The 20364-nt window shown below is 42.6% G+C and overlaps 1 protein-coding gene across 3 annotated transcripts; it reads left to right on the top strand.

Annotated features, from left to right (window-relative positions):
- Positions 1–1196: 1196 nt before the first annotated feature.
- On the top strand, positions 1197–20327 carry arfgap2 (ADP-ribosylation factor GTPase activating protein 2). Of its 3 annotated transcripts, none has more exons than XM_047363155.1 (17): positions 1197–1440; positions 3011–3129; positions 3289–3361; positions 3453–3584; positions 4582–4662; positions 11910–12009; positions 14230–14286; positions 14955–14999; positions 15465–15517; positions 16364–16500; positions 16589–16720; positions 16796–16924; positions 17039–17191; positions 17269–17395; positions 17522–17609; positions 19186–19310; positions 19401–20327. In XM_047363155.1, exons 1-17 carry the CDS (start codon positions 1342–1344, stop codon positions 19419–19421), a joined length of 1671 nt encoding a protein of 556 aa, XP_047219111.1. In that variant the 5' UTR covers positions 1197–1341; the 3' UTR covers positions 19422–20327. The 3 variants fall into 3 exon arrangements, with proteins under 3 accessions (XP_047219111.1, XP_047219112.1, XP_047219113.1); XM_047363157.1 differs by lacking the exon at positions 1197–1440 and adding an exon at positions 1670–1811; XM_047363156.1 differs by lacking the exon at positions 14955–14999 and having other exon boundaries at positions 1198–1440.
- Positions 20328–20364: the final 37 nt, after the last annotated feature.

The following is a 20364-nucleotide window of genomic DNA, read 5'->3' as shown; positions in this document are numbered from 1 at the left end:
CTGACTGGATCTGAGCTCAGTTCAAACCATTTATGTTGCAATAGAACAGGCAAGTGACAAAGCTTTTCAGAGCTGGGAGCTGTGATTAACTAAAATACCCTCTGAGCATAAAGTTACACTCTGCATTGCAGTTCCTTTAAAGTCCAAATAGTGCTGGAAAAAATATTAACCCTCTTAATGAGTTGTTCTGCTTTTTGTGTGTTTCAGACCTGGTCATGCCACAGAATCTCTATCAGTCCAGACTTTACTAGGCCGCTCAGATGTGGACCTGCTGTTGTGTTTTGGATCATTGCCCTGTTGCATAAACAAAGAGCACTTGAGCTTAAGGTTACTAACTGATGGCGGGGTATTCTCCTTCAGGATTTCCTGCTGGAAAGCAGAAAACATGGTTCCATCATTTACAGCAAACCATTGAGGTCCTAAAACAGTAGAGCAGCCCCAGACCATCACACTACCACTACCATGATTTAAGGCGTGCTGTGTTGCTTTATGAAAATTTTCAGCCTACTTCATGTTGTCAGACTTGTTCTGTTTAAGTCATTTCTTGATTCTATGGGTCTGGTAGTAATCAGGTCAGAGTGTGGTTAGGGACATATAACCAGAAATGTGGTCAATCACAGTTAATTCATGAGTTAACAATGAAGATATTTATTTTTACACAGAGAACCAGATTTGGTTTGGATAGTCTTTTTTTTTTCATTCATAATTGATCATTTAAAAACTGCCCTTTGTATTTCCCCAGATTATCTTCATCTTCAGTTTCTTGATGATGTGAAAAATGTAAGTGTGACAAAAAGGCAAAACCAGAAGACATTTTTCAGAGGTACAGTACTGTGCAAAAATTTTAGGCAGGTGTGAAACAATGCTGTAACAAAGAATACTCTCAAAACAATTATTTATTTTCATCAATCATCTAAATGCAATGAATGAACAAAAGAGAAATCTAAATCAAATCAATATTTGGTGTGACCACGTTTTGCCTTCAAAACAGCATCAATTCTTCTAGGTTCTTGCACACAGTTTTTGAAGGAACTCGGCTGGTAGGTTGTTCCAAACATCTTGGAGAACTAACCACAGATATTAAGATTATCATCTTAATGCTGATTGGCTGAATGTAGACAGCTGATAGAATCATATTATGTAATATTTGGTAACCGTGACAAAAGATTTATTTTTTATATATTTAAAACGTGTTTATTTTTAACCGTCCTGCTTTTCTGTAGGATTACGGATTTTTTTATTTTTATTTGAATTGTTTTATTATTGAATTGTTTTATGAAGGTAAAGAATAAACTTTCACTTTTCCATAGTCTACGCGACTATCGGTAGTGACGTCAGCTCATGAAATTTGTAACACACGGTGGCAAGATGGCTACGGAACCAAATAAGACCGAAATCCTGACGATTTTCAAAAGATTACGATCAGTTCCCACGAACAAGGTAACCAAATTTGACGTAGATGACCTGTGTTGTGTTGTTATCTAGTTGACGTTTTACTGGCACGTCTTCGTTTATTATATATATATAAATATATTCGGTTGGTAGCAGTTAGCATCGGCTGCTAACGGAAACTGACAGCAGCTAATAGCTAGCGGGTGCTAATACTGTTCCGTTCAATACTACGGAGAACCGGAGCTAACGGCTAACAGGAGCTAACATCTGCTAGCCTGCCGGTCCTTGAGTCAAACCTTAAGGCCACGTAAATGGTTTGCGTTTGCCTGGAAGAAAACCTGCTAGCTTGGCTGCTTTTAAGCCATGTAACCAGGAAAATGTGTCGGATCTAATCCAGGACTGAATATAAGTCGCAGAAGGTGATAAATGCTAATATCGAGTTAATTCGCCGTATTAATCGTTTTGCTGTTAGTTAATACAAGCTGTATCTGATGTGTTACAGTTCGTAAAACCTTAGCTTCAACATTATGTCTGACACTTTTTTTATTTATCAAAGCCGGCAAAAAAAATGTTTTGACGTTTTCCATCAGGTCTTCTACAGTCATGCTTGTTCATCTGTGTTTGTGGCAGTTCTTTATATATATATATATATAAAACAATGTAAACAATATTTTTGACACCTGTGTGGTTTCGGGGGATGTATTTAGATGTTTACAAACCTTTACACCAAGATTAATTTCTGCAGGGAATTTTGAATTGTGTTCACTGAATCCGGTTTGACTATTTGTCTTTGGATTCTTAAATAATTTAAGGATGAGTGGGTCACATCGGTAGAGGAGGAGGAGGGTCTGCTGCAGAGTCAGTGAATCCATGCAAAAAGCTGGTGTTCATTTCATTTTTTCACATGAGTGCTTAGCATAATAACACGGATCAAACTGTAATGCATGTAATTGAACAAAATCTGTGTATATTATTGGATTGAAGGGACTACATATTTCTCCTTAGAAGTTGGATTTGTGTCCTGGAGATGACATTTGGTCTGAATCAGAGCTATGTAAATGCATTGTATGGAACTGAGTAGAATTTCAAACTCAACTGGACATTCAGTTGTAGAAAGGCTGACATCATTTTATCATGTAAAATAAAAACAGACATGTTCCATGGGCATTATGACAGTAGGTAAACAGGAAAGAGGACAACGAGAGGGAGAGACATTCAGCAAAGGGCACCAGGTCCAGGACTCGAACCCGGGCCAGCCGCACCAAGGATTATAGCCTCTGCACATGGTCGCGCACTTAACCCCTATACCACCAGCGCCGCACGCTAAAAAGTTATTTTAATAAGGAACTGCCTTTATTCTCACTACTGTTTTATAGTTGTTGCATCTATATCAACATAGCAGTAAATGTGAGCGAAGGACGTTGCTCGACTTTGACAGTTTAGATCCAGTGTTTAGGGAAAGCCTCCACTAGGTGTTCTCGTTCTAACTTAATGGCTGAGTTGACCGATAAGTGTGTTTTTCCCTGCAAATGTTTGTAATAGGACATCTCAGTAAGCTGTTCCAGAACAGTTGGTGTTGTTATCAGTAAATACAGGATTAATTGTGGATTCTGTGCAGGTTTGTTTCGACTGTGCAGCCAAAAACCCGAGCTGGGCCAGCATCTCGTATGGCGTTTTCCTGTGCATCGACTGCTCCGGCATCCATCGCTCACTGGGAGTCCATCTCAGCTTCATCAGGTGAGCCTCACAACACTAGAATGATCAGTGATGTCTGTACTTTACTGCTTAATTCATTACCAGGTAATGAATCTGTGAACAATCTGAATATCAGATGAATTAGCACGTTTGAGTGTTTTATGTATGGCAGTTTCACGAATGGTGGATTTTTTTTCACAGATCCACAGAATTAGACTCCAACTGGAACTGGTTTCAGCTCAGATGTATGCAGGTTGGAGGGAATGCCAACGCAGTAAGTCACTGCTCTGAGGTTAGCTCATGTTTGGTGTTGCTCTGATTATTTCCTGACACGATGCAGTAACATTTTCTCCTTTCGTATGAAGACGGCCTTCTTCCGTCAGCATGGCTGCTCCACCAACGACACTAACAGCAAGTACAACAGCCGTGCTGCCCAGATGTACAGGGAGAAGATTCGGCAGCTGGCAAATGCAGCATTGTCCAAATATGGCACTCAGGTGAGAATCAAGAAAGTTTGAAATAAGTTTTATCTTATAGCAGACATCAGAACAAACGTTAGCTCCACTGGTCATGTTTACCTCAGTAAAGGTCTGAGTCCTCTGACTTCACACGCAGGACTTTTAATTCTTACCCGTACAATAATGAGAGCTGTAAAAGTCAACTAAAAAGCCGATTTTTACAGTCAAAGATGAATAAAATTGGTGTGTAGACCATCTGGGGATTTAAAATGTACCAGAAAGGAGCTTCTGCTTTTTATATTTAAGATTTGCTGTAGATTATGAACATCAGAGGAAAATGTCAGCTCCATCACTCTAATGAAGAGATTCCGATCACCATTTAAACACTACATCCATGCTGGTGTTCTGATGGTGGAATCTGTGCCCACTTCCTGCTGGCTGTCAGTCCTTCCTACCGATGTCAGATCATCCATGCCTCATCCTTTCTTACTGTCTGTGGGTCTTTTAAAGCTTCACCACTTTAGAAATATTTGCCATAAATCCATAGTTATTTTTTGTATTAACTGAGAAACCTCAAAATGTTTGTCTAGAAAGTTTAGATCTTTTAGAAATGGAAAATATCCAGAGAAGCTGGTTGGTTTGTTGGTACCGTTTTCTGACCTTAAACTGTGGTTGGTTGTGATGTTTTGGTGACACGATGAATCGGACAGAGCTGCAAAGATACCAGCTCACTGTAATTTACAGACAAAAGGTGTCAGACTGCAAAATCAGAAGAAACAAGGAAATTATAGTCCTTTTACAGATCGCATGTTCTTACATCAAATACATCTGTTTGAAAGTTAGTCAGTTATGCAATATATAAATTAGTTTAAGGTGTAAATGTATGTCTATGCTAAACATTATAACCCTGCTGGAACATATTGTTTTGTTGGAGAAAATATCCTCATCTTCTTAAGACAATCATTCATCCCTTTTCCAGTCAAAGTCCGACTGGAACATAAACGCAGTTATTAACCTTTTCCTCTTGTTGTTTCAGCTGTGGATCGATTCTTCTGCAGGAGGACCATCTGCTGCCCCTGAGAAGAAGGACGATGACTTTTTTGCTGAGCATTCAAAGGTTCAACTTGTTTTTTAACTTATGGAAAAAAGTTGTTTTAAATATTTTATATTGGATATGAGAATGAATGATGATTACAAACTTTAGCAGCTTTTGTGAGCAGAACACAACAGGGCTGCACAATATCAGGAAAATATGCAACTGCAGTATGACTGATGCCTGCAAAGGTTATCATGATGATGTTGTCAGCAGCCTCCATCAGTTTTACCATCCTACCCACAAAGACTGTATTAGGACCAACTGAGTGGATATATTACTGACATTCAGAGCTGAATGCGCTGCGTTGCTATAATAGCCTAACAAATGTTGTCTTGCATCATTCCTTGGTGATTTCAATATTGCAGATCAATTTTGCAATTATTGCTATTCAGTATATTTGCATCACTAGTGAACAACATTGTGAGGCCGGCACTGTGCAAATTCATTAGCTTGTCAAAATAGTTTGAACTGTTAAAACTTTATGTATGATATTTAAATAAAGCTTTTCCATCAGTTTTAACAGCAGGTTTACTGATGCGTTCTGCAGGGTGGAATTTTTTCCCCCTCTACGTTTTACTGCAATGATTTTGCCAAAAATCATTGCATTGGTTTATGTCCAAAAACATGACTAGGGCTGCACAGTAGTGCTGTGGGTAGCACTGTTACCTTGCAGCAAGAAGGTCCTGGGTTCGACTCCCGGCGGGGGGGTTCTTTCTATGAATGAGTGTGTGCATGGTTGTCTGTCCTGTATGTTTCTATGTTGCCCTGTGATGGACTGGCGACCTGCCCAGGATGTACCCTGCATCTCGCCCGTAGACTGCTTGAGATAGGCACCAGCTTCCCCACGACCCACTATGGAAGAAGCGGTATAGAAGATGAATAAATGTTAAAATATAATTTCTGGCTATACTTGCATTGCTTTGGTGTGGAGTCTTTGAGGTAGCATATTCATCTAGTAGTCATTGCGCTTAACACAACTCAATAAAAACACATTTGAGCGCTGTCGCCAGGACAACCTGCGACCAGGTTTGGATTCATTGCGGTTCTCTTTCAACATTCGTTTCGCTATCTCACGCCTGTCCCCCAGAAGCTCTATTACATTACGCCAGTCATGTTTCCAGGCCTGGAGCCGAGGGCGCAGCCACAACGAAAAAACATGAAAAATATGTTAACAGGACGTGGCCGTGCAGCAGCACATGAGGCCTCAAGGGGGAGCTCTCACCCTACCTCTAACACAGCAGGCTGCTTTTTCTGTGGAAGAAGCAGACCTGGGCGAGCGCAGCTAACAGTTGTAGCGGAACAGCAGATCCCTCAGCCGGTGTTGCGCAGTGTTTACACGGAAGCACCTTTAGGTCCACTGGCAAACAACACTCAGCTGTGGCGAGCGTGTGGAGCGTCAGATTGGGTGATAAAGACTGTATCCAAGGGATACAGGCTCCAATTTCTGACAGCCCCCACCCCGTTTCAAGGGCATAGTACAGTCCCTGCAGCACAAAAGAGCTGTCCGGCTGGTACCGCAGGAGCAAAGCAGAGACGGGTTTTACTCCAGATACTTTCTTGTGGCAAAAAGTGGCGGGGGTCTGCGACCGATATTGGATCTGCGGGTTCTGAATACATATCTGAGATGGTATTCGTTCAGGATGCTAACACACGCAGCTCTGATAAAGTTTGTGCATCAAGGAGACTAGTTTGTCTCCATAGACTTGAAAGACACATATTTCCATATCCCTACATATCCCCCTCACAGAAAATACCTCAGATTTGCGTTTCAGGGAAAGATATACGAGTATCTGGTACTTCCTTTTGGCCTCTCACTGAGCCCTCGTGTGTTCGTGAAATGCACCGAGGCAGCCAACGCACCTCTGAGGGAAAGGGGGATGCGTCTGGCGACGTATATAGACGATTGGCTGATTGCAGCTCAGTCTTTAGAGGAGTTCATGACGCACGCCGAGATGCTTACTTTAAAATATGACAGTTCTGGGATTCACAATAAACTGGGAATAGAGCATTTTAACCCCAGTGCAAACAATCACCTTCATTGGCCTGTCCCTGAATTCAGTCGAGTTCAGAGCGCGCCTCTCAGCGGACCGAGTAAAAGCCTTTCAGGCTTGTCTGGCACTCTTTCGCAGAGGCACACAGGTGAAATTCAGGTTATGCCTCAGACTGCTGGGTCTGCTGGCGGTCATCACACTCGGCCGTCTACACATGCGCCCGTTTCAGAGGTGGGTGGCGTCACTCAGCTTGAGCCCCACACGCCATGCTCACCGCAGCGTCCTGGTTTCTCTCATATGTGCACGTGCGCTGAGCCCGTGGAAGCGCCCTGGTTTTCTCAACACTGGCGTTACCATGGGAACCATCCTGACGAGGAAGGTAATTACCACAGACGCCTCGCTGACAGGTTGGGGAGCCACTCACGAGGGGATGATGGTAAACGGCGTTTGGAGTCCACAAACACACAGCTTACAAAAATTGTCTGGAACTCCTGGCCATGATGCTGGCACTGAGACACTTTCTGCCCTTCGCATCAGGGGAAAACGCTCAGTGTCCAATGTTTTTCTCACTGACAGAGCAACAAGTTCCGCTTGGACTGGATGAGCTAGCGCACAAATGGCTGCCAGCCCTACTGTACGCCTTTCCCCCGCTGGAACTGATCATTCCTACTCTCACCAGGGTGCGAGATATGGAAGCAAATTGTTACCATATTTCAAATGAAAAAGCATTTTCAGAAATGCTTTTTCATTTTAAGAATGTGGCTGCATTATTTGACTCATAAATGAAATTAGTAATCAATAATCCTATTTGTATTTTAATTTTCTTCTTCAAGACTGCTCATTCTTTCACTTAATTAAAATGAAAAAGAAAAAGACATTTGAGATTTATTTTTCAAAATGTAACCCAGCAGATACCAAAATTCAATTTGAAATGTAAAATTTGAAAATGAAAAAGCATTTTCAGAAATGCTTTTTCATTTTAAGAATGTGGCTGCGTTATTTGACCCATAAATAAAATTAGTTATCAATCATCCTATTTGCATTTGCATTTTCTTCTTCATGACTGCACATTTTATGCCATAATCAAAAAGAAAACAAAGCAGACATTGCTTTTTTGTTTTCGTGGTCTGTCCGCAAAGTCCTGCCCAGAACTCGAAAACAAAAAAGCATTCCGAGCTGCGGGCGCAGAAGAGTGACGTCAGCAGCCGCTCTTCCTCAGCTCCCTGCTGACCGAGCTACCCATCTTGTTCGGTAGGGGGCGCTGTGCACGTCTGCAGTGCATTACATTGCAAACGTGCCGAGAAATTGATTGAATTGCAGCGGGGTCGAGCTCAATTTGTGGCAGTGGCAGGAAGAACTGGTAGTTCTGGTGGCAGGCTGTCATGAAAGGTGCACGACGTGGTCCAGTGTCGAGGAGCCTCACTCCTTCATGGGATTTACGCATGGTACTCGATGCGTTGTCACGTGCACCGTTCAAACCGTTGCAGCAGGTTGAGCTCAAAGTGCTTTCCTTTAAAACGGCCTTATTTATTGCTCTGGTTTCTGCTAAGCACGTGAGCGACATTCAAGCGCTTTCAGTTAACCCGTCCTGCATGCAGTTTTTGGGTGAGGAGTCAAGGGTTTTACTGAAACCTAATCCTGCCTTTATACCTAAGATTGCTATGGCTCTGCCATGCCGTGCCCTTGAATTAATGGCTTTCTACCCACCACCATTCTCCTCTCAGGAGCATGAACGACTGCATACGCTCTGCCCAGTACGAGCTCTGCGGTTATATGTGGAAAAAACTGCAGATTTTCGCAAATCAGAGCAGCGGTTTGTGTCGTGGGCTTCATCACATAAAGGAAAGCCTCTCACAAAGCAACGTCTTTCGCATTGGGTAGTGGAGGCTATTATTATGGCTTATGAGGGCAGAGGCCTTGCACCCCCTGCAGGTCTGCGGGCTCATTCCACTCGTGGTATGGCCTCATCCTGGGCATTGTTCCAGGGTATACATGAGGAGGAAATATGTGAGGCTGCCAACTGGGCGACCCCTAACACCTTCACTAGGTTCTATAAACTGGATGTCACCAGGCCCACACTGGCTCACACGGTTCTGGGTGTGGGTTCCACATTGCCATGAATGCAGGATGCATCTGTTGGTCTTCGAGTGAGTTTATATGGCAATACGGGAGCAGAAATATCCCATAGTGAGATCCCGAAACGAATGTTGAAAGAGATCTTTAGGTTAAGGATTTAACCCCGGTTCTCTGAAACATGAGTGAGGTATCTCACCAGATAGAAAAGAGGCCACTTTAGGTAAATAGAGGAAAAAAATCATATTTCACACTTTATCCTTAACAGGATACAGTTTGAGATTGCAAAAAACCTCAGCACAAAGAAGCAACAAGTTGACAAAACAACATCATGCCGGGAACGGTGAAGGTGGTGTGAGGGGTGCATATGTTTATCTTGAGCATGTGTGTGTGTGCAAGTAAGTCCATGAAGCACTGTCACAGAGGCCATTGTCCTTGATGGTTCGTTGGAATGATCATCAACCGGCCACAAAGTTCTGAGCAGGTCCACAGGTGTCCTCAGGGAAGGGAGGGGGCAGAGCGTCATGGTTACATAACTTCCAGGACAAGTTGAAGATAACCAGCCATAAAGGCCGCGCAGGGAGCCAGATTCAGAAAAACAATAATTATTTGGGTTAGACTGACTCTTAATTTTCCGTCAGCCTTTAAAGTCTCGCTGGTTCTTCTCAAAGGTGAATCCAAACAGCTAAATTCCTGGTCTTTCTGCCAGATCCGAGCGAACAACTTTCTCCAAGATTTATCCCATTTCACCCCTGAGTCCAGGAACCGCAACCTGCCTGCGATCCTAAGGATCACATCCAGTCTGCGATTCAGCTCACGTAACATCTCAGTCTGAGTGTTGATCGCTCTGAAGATCTCATCATACATGCCAGGCAGCCTTACAATGGCCAGAACAGCTGCTGACATTCTCCGAATTTCTCGATATGCCAGGTAACCGCTGACTCCAAAAAGCAGAAATCCTGATATCAAACATCCAATTATATACAGGTCCTTCTCAAAATATTAGCATATTGTGATAAAGTTCATTATTTTCCATAATGTCATGATGAAAATTTAACATTCATAAATTTTAGATTCATTGCACACTAACTGAAATATTTCAGGTCTTTTATTGTCTTAATACGGATGATTGTGGCATACAGCTCATGAAATCCCAAAATTTCTATCTCACAAAATTAGCATATTTCATCCGACCAATAAAAGAAAAGTGTTTTTAATACAAAAAACGTCAACCTTCAAATAATCATGTACAGTTATGCACTCAATACTTGGTCGGGAATCCTTTGGCAGAAATGACTGCTTCAATGCGGCGTGGCATGGAGGCAATCAGCCTGTGGCACTGCTGAGGTCTTATGGAGGCCCAGGATGCTTCGATAGCGGCCTTTAGCTCATCCAGAGTGTTGGGTCTTGAGTCTCTCAACGTTCTCTTCACAATATCCCACAGATTCTCTATGGGGTTCAGGTCAGGAGAGTTGGCAGGCCAATTGAGCACAGTGATACCATGGTCAGTAAACCATTTACCAGTGGTTTTGGCACTGTGAGCAGGTGCCAGGTCGTGCTGAAAAATGAAATCTTCATCTCCATAAAGCTTTTCAGCAGATGGAAGCATGAAGTGCTCCAAAATCTCCTGATAGCTAGCTGCATTGACCCTGTCCTTGATAAAACACAGTGGACCAACACCAGCAGCTGACACGGCACCCCAGACCATCACTGACTGTGGGTACTTGACACTGGACTTCTGGCATTTTGGCATTTCCTTCTCCCCAGTCTTCCTCCAGACTCTGGCACCTTGATTTCCGAATGACATGCAGAATTTGCTTTCATCCGAAAAAAGTACTTTGGACCACTGAGCAACAGTCCAGTGCTGCTTCTCTGTAGCCCAGGTCAGGCGCTTCTGCCGCTGTTTCTGGTTCAAAAGTGGCTTGACCTGGGGAATGCGGCACCTGTAGCCCATTTCCTGCACACGCCTGTGCACGGTGGCTCTGGATGTTTCTACTCCAGACTCAGTCCACTGCTTCCGCAGGTCCCCCAAGGTCTGGAATCGGCCCTTCTCCACAATCTTCCTCAGGGTCCGGTCACCTCTTCTCGTTGTGCAGCGTTTTCTGCCACACTTTTTCCTTCCCACAGACTTCCCACTGAGGTGCCTTGATACAGCACTCTGGGAACAGCCTATTTGTTCAGAAATGTCTTTCTGTGTCTTACCCTCTTGCTTGAGGGTGTCAATAGTGGCCTTCTGGACAGCAGTCAGGTCGGCAGTCTTACCCATGATTGGGGTTTTGAGTGATGAACCAGGCTGGGAGTTTTAAAGGCCTCAGGAATCTTTTGCAGGTGTTTAGAGTTAACTCGTTGATTCAGATGATTAGGTTCATAGCTCGTTTAGAGACCCTTTTAATGATATGCTAATGTTGTGAGATAGGAATTTTGGGTTTTCATGAGCTGTATGCCAAAATCATCCGTATTAAGACAATAAAAGACCTGAAATATTTCAGTTAGTGTGCAATGAATCTAAAATATATGAATGTTAAATTTTCATCATTACATTATGGAAAATAATGAACTTTATCACAATATGCTAATATTTTGAGAAGGACCTGTACATATCTTCAACATCCTCGACTGACATTATCGACAAACACACAATCCTCCACTTCTGCCAGGAGTCCATCGTGTATCCAGAGAAAAACGTCCCGTCCAAGCAAGTGGGCTCTCCTTCACCCTGTTGAAGCAGGGCAGATATGGGAGGGTGCGGGAGACAGAGGAAAAGTGTCCACTTCCACAGAGAGCAGAAAGAAAGAAACAAAGAAAGAAAGTCATATTTCATGTTAGTATATCATCAACACGGATAATTCGCCTTAATTCAATTTATATTAATTAACCTGCTTTTTTTTTCTTCTAAACAACAGTGACACCATGAAACTTTTTACAGCTTTTATGGATACACCTTAAATAAAATAATGATAATGGAGCACAGCACTTGGGTTCTTTATTTCTTTTTCAAAAGAAAAAGGAGAGAAGAGGTCTTTTCCACGTATGTTAGTTCAGAGGCTGTTCATGATCCAACAAGCATTCACACACAACACGTTGCCCCTTCACAGTTGCTGATATATAAACACACGTTAGTGAACGTTGTCTTTGAGATTATCAGTCAGACTTTAACACAACCAGACACATCTAAATATCTTTTTATTCATTATCTCTTTTCAGTCTGCTAATGAGTGGAACATAGCGCCCCCTTCAGAGCAGAATGGAGCCTCGGTGTCCTCACAGCTGACGGATACAACGCCTAAAGCCCAGGATGACGGCCGTGAGTGAAGCACAGTTGTCAGCTTCAGTGTTCGGTGTGAGAAAAATATTGTGGTGTTTGGGAAGATGATTCCTGACTTGGCTTCATCCTGGTAACACAAGGATGACCTAAATATGGTCAATGAAAACGTCACAAATGCTTCCAGCTTCAATGATGACTTTCCCCTAAAAATCTACACATGTAGATTTGAAAAAGCGCATCGTGGATTTATTCAGTTTTGTTCACATCATTAGAAAGTGATACATGATACGTTTACTGCTCAGTAATCTGTCGGTTTGTCTGTATCTGGGTTTACCTTAATGTTCCCCAACGGTGTGATAAAGAAGTTCAGTTTGTTAGGACATTCTTATCCTATGTTTAATCCCAGGATCTAACTGGATTACAGGAGATAAAGCTGGAATATCAACAAAGCTTAATTTCAATTTATTCTAGACGTTTGATTCAATTCAAACATACTTTATTAATCCCAAAGGGAAATTAAATGTTGTTGTAGCTCATATTATGAAGGTTTCCTCAAAGAGCCGTTGTAGATGCTGATGTCTGTGGGCAGGAAGGATCTCCTGTAGAGCTCCGTCTTACAGCAGATCTGAAGAAGCCTCTGACTGAAGACACTCTGTTGTTGTAGAACAGTCTCATGAAGAGGATGCTCAGGGTTCTTCATAATGTTCTTCATTTTATGAAGAATCCTTCTTTCCACAATGATCTCCAGAGGTTCCAGAGGAGTCCCCAGAACAGAACCAGCCTTCTTTATCAGCTTGTTGAGCATTTTTAAGTCCCTGGTTCTGATGCTGCTTCTCCAGCAAATGATGGAGAAGATCACTCTCCACAACAGACTTATATTATATCTTACTTATACTTATATCTTATTCAATAGAGCTTTAAATTAATCTTCTTATTTTACATTTGGACCCGATATAAACATATTCATACTGATACGGTTTTCTTTGTTGGTCCTTCTCAGTCATTCTGGTTATGAAACAATATTTTATTATTTTAACTAACTGAGATTTTTAAGATGGCATATTGGATGAGTTCACCAGGTTTTTCCAGCTTGTTTTAGTGCTGCATGGTTGCTGGACCTACCTTGATGCAGTCTGATCAGGCTCGATGGGCTGAGCAATTGGGTCGGTGCATCAGAATCTGCTTTGATGTAGTTTTCTTCACATCTTTGGAACTGATCCTTTTCTGCAGCTGTTCTAAATTACAAGTCTTTTTCAAGTCCACTCCACTAAGGTGTACCTCAGGGCTCTGGTTTGGGCCCCTTGTTTCTGTAGTACATGTCCTCTCTCTGGCACACTTTGAGCACTTTTATTAGACATTTTTATCCAAGGATTTGTATTATCATACTATTTGAAGCCTGATCAGGGCACTACGTTGCTTGAGTGCTTTGATTATGTGAAAGTATATTTCCTGAAAATATTTGTTTATGCTTCAGACCAAATTATTCCTCGGGTAACGGAAACGTTTTCATCTTAAATTAAATCTGTCTGGAACCTTGAGGCAATCCTTGACTCATGTTTTACATTAGATGTTCGGGTCCAATCTTTATTTTTATTGCTTATAAAACCTAGTAAGCTGACTTCCATTGTGTTGTAGTCAGAACTGGAAACATCTCCCTGTTTTGCTGTAGTTCACCTGCATGAAGAGCATCTACATGCTGTTGTCAGGTCACACTGCAGCTACACTGGCTTCCTATCAGTTTCAGAGTACATTATTGGGTCCTGGTTCATACTGGCAGAGCTGATCTCTGAGGTTTGATGATCAGTGACGAGGCTGAAATCAAAATGTGACAGTTTATGTAACAATAGCCTCAGGAAGTCCGTCACATTGAGTCTGTGATCTGTGGACTCTGTTAAAAAGCAACTAAAACTGATTTTCTGGAGGTAACTTTTATTGATTTTAATGTTTCTTTTGTAAACCTTTTTGTTGTGATGTTTTAAATGGTGCTGTATTAAAAGCCTGCCCTTGCTTGCTTACACTGTAGTATTTGACATAATCTAGGTTTCTGGACTGTCACACATGCAATTGCCAGATTAATTCCTATGATTTCCCCCAAAACGTTGAAGTCTGCAGTACTGTGTGATCTAAGAGTTGTTATTTCCATGATTGTACATCATAAATACAGCCCAAGCTTTGGATCGGACAGTTTCTGCTCTCTCAGACATGCAGCTGTAGTAACGATTCTCCTGCTTCACTCATAGTTTATTTGATCTTACGTAGAACCGGAGGAAGGACCCAGCATCGATTGTCTGAGCACGTCGCCCCAGGCCTCCATTGGTGAGTAAATCTGCTTCTCTGGTCCTGCATCAGCTCTCCTCTGGAGTTTATGTTCATAAATGCGTATTTAACTTTCATATCAGATTCATGTGATTCAGTGCTCCAGATGTCTCTACACTTTGCTTCCTTTGAGCCAGAAATCTTTCCTTTTTTTAAAACAGTTTCAGCTAAAACCTCTCTGGGAAATCACCTTGTTGGTGTTGAAATATGATTTAGTTTGTTGCTCTGATTTAGCTGAAGAAACTGAAGAGATCCGCTGGAAACCAGATTCTTTGCTGACTCGACACAACACTGGTTCATATCCTGAGCATAATTCATAGATCAGAGTAAAACCACATTCTTAGCAAATAACCAGGTTCTAGACCGGAACAGAGTGAGAAGGAACCAACCAGAGTCCAAAGAAAATGACCTTCAGAAAGCCCAGAAATCAGTTGATCAGGTCCACTTTAAAATATGGCTGCTTTACAAGGAGAACAGGGCAAAACATTTTAACCAGGAATAAACCGGTATGAGTGTAAAAAATGTTTCCTTTTTAAGGATTCTCGTATAAATGATTCCCATAAAGAACAGCCAAGCAGGAGCTTTTATTTGAGCTCAGATGTCCTTGTTTGTTGAGTCTCCTCTGTCTGTACTGTAATGATAAATATTATGACCATCTTGTACTGTAGAGGACTCCATGCGTTTGTCACCACAGAGCGGCCGGACACCTTCAGGTGAAGGTTTGGTGTGTTTGTTGCATGGCCGCCCTGTTTGACATTTCCTCAGCCTCCTCCCGTTCCTGCTTCTCGCGATGGGGAGCCTCAGGGTTCAGACCTGTTGTTTGACCAGATGTTTGTGGCAAAATAAGCTGCATTTTCTGTACCAGAACAACTTAATCATTCTGCATTGTGTGGAAAAAAGGCTTTGTGCATCTTGCTTTGTGTGCAGGTAATCATCGGTTTGTGCTTTTCTCACTGACGGCTGGTTTAACAACGCTGCTGATTTTCCCGGCAGTCTGACAGATGAATGGTTTCTTTAAATAGCTTCAGTTTAAATTCCTTCTCCTCTTGTGTTGTTTCCCATGAAGTTCTGGGACTAAGGAGAAACGACCTTTAAGCTGTTGGATCTTTTAAGCAAAGAAAGGAAAATTGTGTTGTTTTTTGGTTCAGTTGTGTGTGAAATTCCCTCCTGTGTTGCAGATGTGAAGCCTTCCATCATTGGGAAAAAGAAGCCCATGGCTGCTAAAAAAGGGGTGAGTCCAACTGAGTCGAACAGATTCATAAGCTCTGTTCTGACCCGACGTTACATCCATCCTGACGGAGTTAGATACAAGCAGACGGATTTCACCACGACTGCCTGTTTTTAAAACCTGACTGGTCAGGTTAATGCTTTAATGAGCCTTTGGCGCTGGTTTAAAACTAGCTCCACGTGCCTCAGGTCCTTTGAAGTGGTTCCTCACTGCCACTGTCTTGCAAAAATATTCCAACTAGGGGTGCACCGATGTAGCCAATCACAGATTACCGATCTTTAAAAAGCCTGAGCTGCCGATACCGATGAAGAGAGACTGTCAGGTGTTATAAGGTCACAACATACCTTCAATGTTCCAGTCTTATTTGATTGAAAAACACTGAACAATACAAACTTGGTTTAACTGCACATGAGGCAGTGCTCTCAAATATAAATGAAACCTTTAGAGCATTGCTGTTCGTTTAGTTTTTTTATTTTCACATTTGAAAAAGATAGGTTAGACAACTAGATAAGATCAGTTTCACATGTAAGTATCAGCTGATCACCAATTTCTCAAAATTAAGGATCGATCGGTGCACCCCTCATTCAAACCCTTTTAACTTTTCCACATTTGGTCCCATTACAACTACAACGCTTGGAGTACTTCTTGGGATTTTTCTACACATGAAAATCTGAAAAGCGTGGTATGGAGCTCCAGTCAGTTCTCTGTAGAACATCTTCGGCTGTGACTAATCGATCACAACTCAAAGATTTCTACAGCAGCTCTTTGAATAGAAACTACTTTCAGTTGTTGAAGCTTTTCCCTCCTCCTGAGCAAATCTCTGTTGCATGTGTCTCCATGTTGCTGCAGCTTGGTGCAAAGAAAGGTCTCGGTGCACAGAAGGTGAGCAGTAAAAGCTTCTCGGAGGTAGAGAAGCAGGCTCAGGTGGCTGAGAAGCTGAAAGAGGAGCAGGCCACAGAGGCTAAGAAACCAGCAGAGGAGTCCATGTAAGGAAAACAGGTTCTTTCCTTCTTCCCCTCAGTGGTAAGTTTAAAACCTCAGTGCTCTGATGGAAGTCCCTCTTGTCTGTTACAGAGTGGCCTCCATGCGACTGGCCTACAAGGAGCTGGAGATAGACAGGAAGATGGAGGAAAAGAAGCTCCAGAACCTGGAAGGAAAGAAGAGGGAGCAGGCTGAGAGGCTGGGAATGGGCTTCGGCAGCAGGAGGTAACGAGTCCATGTCTGAGTGGCCCTCAGTCTCTGCTCAAGTGTTCATGGAGTAACTGTGGTTTTCTGTTTCAGTGTTGTATCTCACTCAGTGATGTCAGAGATGCAGGTGATCGAGCAGGAAACACCTGTGGGAGCCAGGTCTTCCTCCCGCTCCAGGCTGGACATGTTCGATGAGCCAGGATTCACTTCTGGACCACCAAAGTACTCAATACTCCCCACCTCACCAGAAACACCATCTAACCAGCACCTCCAATCCCAGCTGCTCAGCTAGAGCAGATCTCAGCGTGTTTTTGACCCTTCTGTTTTGACTCTCAGGTACAAGGACAACCCGTTCACAGTTGGAGACACCTTTGGTTCCCTTTGGGACGCTGATGGGGGAACCGCCTCTTTTACCACCTCCTGGGCTCTGGAGAAGGACGAGCCCAAAGAGGAGGTCACCATTTCCAGTATCCAGCCAATCGGAGAGAGGTACCAGCACATTCTCACACAGTCTGCGTCTTTGGACTGGTTCCGGTTCTGATGAATGTTCTTCCCGGTAAATTCAGGCTTCCTAGCAGGAGGAAAGCTGAGGTGTCCTCCCCAGTCTCTGAGTCCAGCGAGGCCAGGCAGAAGTTTGCCAACGCGAAGGCCATCTCCTCAGACATGTTCTTTGGTCGGGAAAGCAACGCTGAGGTGAGCAGCCTCAGTTTGGGCTGAACCAGCTCTGAGCTCTGGTTCCACTCATTAGGAAGTTGAACCTTTGTGTTCCTCCGCTGTGACCCAGTGGTCGGTCATTAACGTTGTTCTTCCTCCTGTCAGTATGAGGCGAAGACGAAGCTGGAGAGTCTGTCCGGCAGCAGCTCCATCAGCTCAGCCGACCTGTTTGGAGACGGCAGCGACCATAAAGGTGAGAGATCCTGCAGCAGAAGAGGTCCAGACAATCCTCCATCTGGTGCTGGTTCTGTTTGGAGTGCCTACAGATCAGAAACTTTGGGTTTTATCGATTGTTTCAGTTCTACAGAATCAGAATGTGAATTTGTAAGCATCATTTAGCTGCAGGCGGTCAGACTCTCACAGTAACTCCAGGCTGCACTTAATCTCCAGTCGACCCGGTTACTGATCCGACCAATGATCGCTGCCTCTCTCTTTGTTGACCTTTCTAAAAAAATATATCTATATATTCAATATATTTTTAACTTTTCAGAAGATACATTTCTGAGTATTGTGGTTTTTGTCTTCATAAAATAGTTTCTTTCTTTTAAAATATAAGAAACTGTTATTTAAACTCCACTTTAGTTTAGCATCTCCGGTAAAATAAGATAAAACGCGAAGTAAAAATTGACAATAAGGCAACAATATATGATTTATTACAGAAAGATCTCAACTTCCATGTGGAAAAACTACATTTACCAGCATTTAATCCCCAAAGAACAGATTTTATTATGCGAGCCTGGAAGCAGGCTTGATTCTGACCCATTTGTTTTGCAGTCCATATATGGAAATATGTAAAAAATTAAACATATTTTAAAGAGATTTCAACACAAGGGAATGAGGAGAAACCCTTAAAAACACAAATTAAACCGCAGAGATGAAAAACCAGACCCAGGTTGGTCCTTTTAGTATAAATCCACATTAAAGCTTTGGACAAATTCCTCCAAAATACCAAATATGGTCAGATTTTATTCAGTCTACATTAATGCACTAAAGTTCTGCAAAAATACAATAAATACATTTCTAATGGACCCATAGTGGATAAAAGGTCAACAACACTGAGGTAAAGTGAACTTTGACCACATAATGAAGCAAGGAGCTTAGAGCATCTTCCTTCCCTATAATACTAATTTCATTGTTTTGGGAATAGTTTTATTAATAAATTAAAAACAAAAGGCAGCACAGTTTTCTTATGGGAGGAAATAAACAGTCCTTCAGAAAAAGGTCCCTCAGCTGTGAAGGTAAAGTTAACAGACTAATGGGACCCATCACTGGCTGGCCTCCTCTCTGTTTTAATGTGACTCGTTTAAATTTGGTTTCATTGGATGGTTTTTATGGTTCCTGACGATTGTTTTGCAGAACCATAGAAAATAATTACTTTGTTCAAATAATGAGCCCAGTTCAGACCTTCCAGTAATCAACTGGTCCAAAAAGGCGGGAAACTTTGTTGACATCTTGTTGTTCTACAGGGACCAGCTTGTTGATGGACCCACCCTTCCCAGCAACAGAACTTGTAACTAGAATATTAAATGTTTAAACCGCTCTGATAATCAGGAAACGAACAAACGATTCTTTTTATAAACAGAAATTCATGGATTGAGAATTTCTTCCTGGTTCAGAGCCGCTTGTTGCTCTGTAGTGTTTATCTGGAGCCTCATTTTAAATCAGTTTAATAACAGCTGACAAAAATGGAGTCAGGAAATTCCCTAACAGGGACTACTTTCAGCGGTGGATGTACAGGCCGTGGCAACACCTCTCCTTCCTCTCCTCAGGCAGGGCGTCGGGCTTCGACAGCGTCCTCCCCTCCGGCCCGGACATCGCACAGTTCAAGCAGGGAGTGAAAACCGTCGCAGGAAAGATGGCTGTCCTCGCCAACGGTGTGATGAACACGATCCAGGTGAGACATCCCAGAGCCACCATCGGCTCTTCTTTAACATCTTTGTCGATGCTGTTCTTTAACTCGCTGAGACTTGCCCATGTTTCCCAGGATCGTTACGGATCATACTGAGTACTCATGGGAAAAACTGACGCCTGTGGAACAAACCAGCCTCCTGACTGACGTGTGCATTTGGACAGAGGAGACGGGGGAAGATTTGCATGGAAAGACGGCGTCCCTGTTGCCTCTCCTCCTCTAGAGACAGTATTCCCATCCCTCATTAGCAGAATCTGGAGTTTTATTTTCATAAACCATCAGAAATGTCAGATCTTTTCTAAAATAACTGCTGCTCCTGTCCACAACCTGCTGGTCTTAGATTTTCAACATGAGTTCTTTATTTAGAAATCAATGTGTTGATTTTGATTGATAACATTTAAAGTTTTATTGTGATGTTTCATTTTCAGTTCAACAGAATCCATCCTGGTTTAAAGCTGCTGACTTTCAGTAGTTTGGTTGTTTTTCTTCTACATGAAGCACTGATTTCAGACCAGCCCTGAGCTGAAGGTCCAGCATCTCTACTCAGACTGATTCCTGACCTCTGCTCTGCTGAGCTTTTATTAAAACGGTTAAACAGGGAGCTTAGATCCAACAATGGTTTGTGCCTCGATCAGAGGCATGCTGCCTCAGCATGGAGACATGAGCTGGAGACATGCTGCCTCCAGCTCATGGATCAAGGTTCTGACTATGCATCCTCACTTTACAAGCAGGTGTTACTGTCTGAACCTCAGACCCTGTTTCTACAGCTTCTCATACAATATGTTCTTGATTGATTTCAGGATGTGAATTCAGACCTGTTCAGTATACTCCCCACAGCTCCATGGTCTGAGCAGACTTGACTTTCAGCAGATGTTTGTCATTTTCTTTGCCACGTCCCGACCTGAGAGTCTCCAATCACATGTGGACTGAAAGGATCAGACTATTTATTTGTAGACTACAAAGAACCGTATTCAGTATGACAATAAAGATGAAAAACCTTCAGAGTTTCTCTCCGACTCCATCTCTCTCTCTCACACAC

Source organism: Girardinichthys multiradiatus, chromosome 4 (assembly GCF_021462225.1).
Source record: "Girardinichthys multiradiatus isolate DD_20200921_A chromosome 4, DD_fGirMul_XY1, whole genome shotgun sequence".
NCBI classification, from domain to species: Eukaryota; Metazoa; Chordata; class Actinopteri; order Cyprinodontiformes; family Goodeidae; genus Girardinichthys; species Girardinichthys multiradiatus.
The sequence above is the reverse complement of the archived record's forward strand: the minus strand, read 5'-3'. Positions and strand labels throughout refer to the sequence as shown.

Bases quoted from the DNA above. Each gene is read 5' to 3' on its own strand.
- arfgap2 (XM_047363155.1), top strand. From the start codon at position 1,342: ATGAAATTTGTAACACACGGTGGCAAGATGGCTACGGAACCAAATAAG. The intron at 4,663-11,909 runs GTTCAACTTGTT...ATCTCTTTTCAG, and splicing joins TTTTTGCTGAGCATTCAAAG to TCTGCTAATGAGTGGAACAT. The intron at 16,925-17,038 runs GTACTCAATACT...TTTGACTCTCAG, and splicing joins TTCACTTCTGGACCACCAAA to GTACAAGGACAACCCGTTCA.